The 2434-nt window shown below is 33.2% G+C and overlaps 1 protein-coding gene across 1 annotated transcript in view; it reads left to right on the forward strand.

The window, feature by feature from the left end:
- LOC128249315 (GATA zinc finger domain-containing protein 14-like) overlaps positions 1–2434 on the forward strand; it is a gene marked incomplete at both ends in the record, with an annotated part of 282969 nt that overhangs the window by 272065 nt on the left and 8470 nt on the right. Inside the window, one exon of the mRNA XM_052972578.1 lies at positions 2123–2215. Coding sequence (XP_052828538.1) covers positions 2123–2215 — 93 coding nt within the window. The remainder of the gene's footprint in view (positions 1–2122; positions 2216–2434) is intronic.

The raw sequence follows: 2434 nt of genomic DNA on the forward strand, positions 1-2434 counted from the left end.
TATATATATATATATATGTTAAATTCTACTTGGAATCTCTGTCTTTAACTGCGGTATCGTATACGTACTTCCCACAGCAAATCAATTCGCTGATAGTAGATCATGTTACTGAATTTGATAACGTAACTGGCATTGATATCAATTTTGTAAATTATCATCAGAAACATCAATTCTAATCTACAATATAACTTTCTCCCTGCACGAAAGCCACAAAGATATCTATACGAATATCATTGCTTTCTGCACCCAACGTGCAACCCTGTAATTCATCAATTCTTAATGTGGTTATCCTTATTTTTATCTCACTTTTCATATGATTCAATTTAATATAATTTCGATTATTTTTGATACATTCATTCCGTCTTGTATGTATATTAGGAAAAGATCAGTATGACAAACGGAGAGAATGTGCGTTGCTCTTTAAATGACATATTATCACGGTGATCCAATTCAATAGGTCTGGTATCCCTAGCACATTTACTAGCGATGGCCGGAGCGGTTGGCAATATGAAAGGCAAGTCAGTAGAACATTTTCGTTGGTAACCCTGCAACGTTGCAGTCGACGAATCATCTGTCGTCAGTGAGGAGTTGGTCAATGAATGCAGTGAGAGTTAGACGAAGTCAGTGTTGATGGAGGTGACCATGCTTGAAACAATACATACATCATAAAGCTCAATATACATCTAATGAACAGGATTGCCATCCCATATATGTTAATGTTACAATAGAAATTGATATATTGTTAATGTATTCATAATTGTATAACGTTTTATATAGGGACAACGAATTTTGAGCACAAAGCATTTTTGGGTGTCGTCCTTTTACAGAGCAAATCTTTGTGACTAAAATATGTGAAAGAGTTAAACAAATAAAAAAAAATACTCGGGGAAACAAATACTAGTGCACCCATGTCAGTGGTTTATATACGCGACGGGGTGTTGAAATGTTCCTGACCATGGGTAAAAGAAAATTCAGGAGGATCAGTTAATTATGATTTTATTCAACACATTCCCCTTCTAAGATTCACACACTTACTACAGCGGTCCTTCAGTTTGTTTAAGCCCTGCAAAAGAACTCAGAAGTTGGCCCCTCCAAGGAGGCCTTTTTGCGATATTCTTAAAGCCAAGAACGTTTCACCTCCACTCCCTTCGTATAGGCATATATGTGTGTGTGTGTATTTGTTTGTCTGTGCATGTATGCATGTTTGCGTGTATGTTTGAAGGTGCCTACGTGTGTGTGTGTGTGTGTGTGTGTGTGTGTGTGTGTGTGTGTGTGTGTGTGTGTGTGTGTGTGTGTGTGACAGTTTCAATAAGTGTACGTCTATGTGAGGACTGGGGTATGGCTCAAAGGCTAAGAATTCTCCTTCACTAGGACGAGGGTCTACATTCAATCCTACTTATCGAGTTCGTCCATATCTTGTACAATAGACTTAATCGATAATGTGTTGGGAACGAATGTAGGTTGACAGAAACAAAAGAAAATCGCTGGACAGTCTGGAAAAATAAATATACAGTCCTCGACTTACTAAACGGAATTTTAAGCTATCTTCGATTGAGGGCTACCTTGATAGAGCTTACGTCAAATGCTTTATAATTTAGTAAGCATCTGTTTCCCAAAGATTTGATAACTGTAATAAACATACATCGCTAAGTACAATAGAGAAAGAGACATGTATGTTTGTACACAGAGTGTTCCTCTGATTTGCATTTGTTTCTAACAATTTAAAGTTTTTTTTCTTACACTGCAGAACCTCAAAACGTATTGGCCAATGAATCTCGAGTTAAATACGTACCCTTGGTGGAACATACTCTTGTTTTCACACTAAACGTATTACAGATATTTAAATATCTTCTAATTTCTAAGTCGTTTTCCACTTAACAAACAAAAAAAAGTCATTCTTATATTTGTGCTTACTATTTTTTTTAATAGTTCATTTATTTATTTATTTATTTATTTATTTATTTGTCTTGCTTTTCTATCGCAGAGCAAAACGTATGAGGAAATTCAGAAAAAAAAAATAACAAAGGAACACACAAAATATAACATACAAAAATAGATCTCCAAGAGTAATGTTTAGTTATTTTGGCTGATAAGCTGCAGGAATTGTTTTAGAAAGATTAACACAATAATAATAATAATAATAATAATAATAATAATAATAATAATAATAATATTAATAATAATCACAATAATAATAATGGTGATGATAATAATAAAAGAAACTAAAAACAAAGTCAAGTGAAGACATCGGTTTATAATGTATTAAGTTGAATTTAATTAATAAAATAATATTGTAACAATAGAAATACAACAACTAAAATTAAAAGAATGAATTATTCAACAAAAGACACAGTTTTTGTGTTCATAAAATTCCTACACACACGTCGAAATATATAAACACCACACGCAACAGATGCATATGTATATATATATA

Source organism: Octopus bimaculoides, chromosome 13 (genome assembly GCF_001194135.2).
Source record: "Octopus bimaculoides isolate UCB-OBI-ISO-001 chromosome 13, ASM119413v2, whole genome shotgun sequence".
NCBI lineage: Eukaryota > Metazoa > Mollusca > Cephalopoda > Octopoda > Octopodidae > Octopus > Octopus bimaculoides.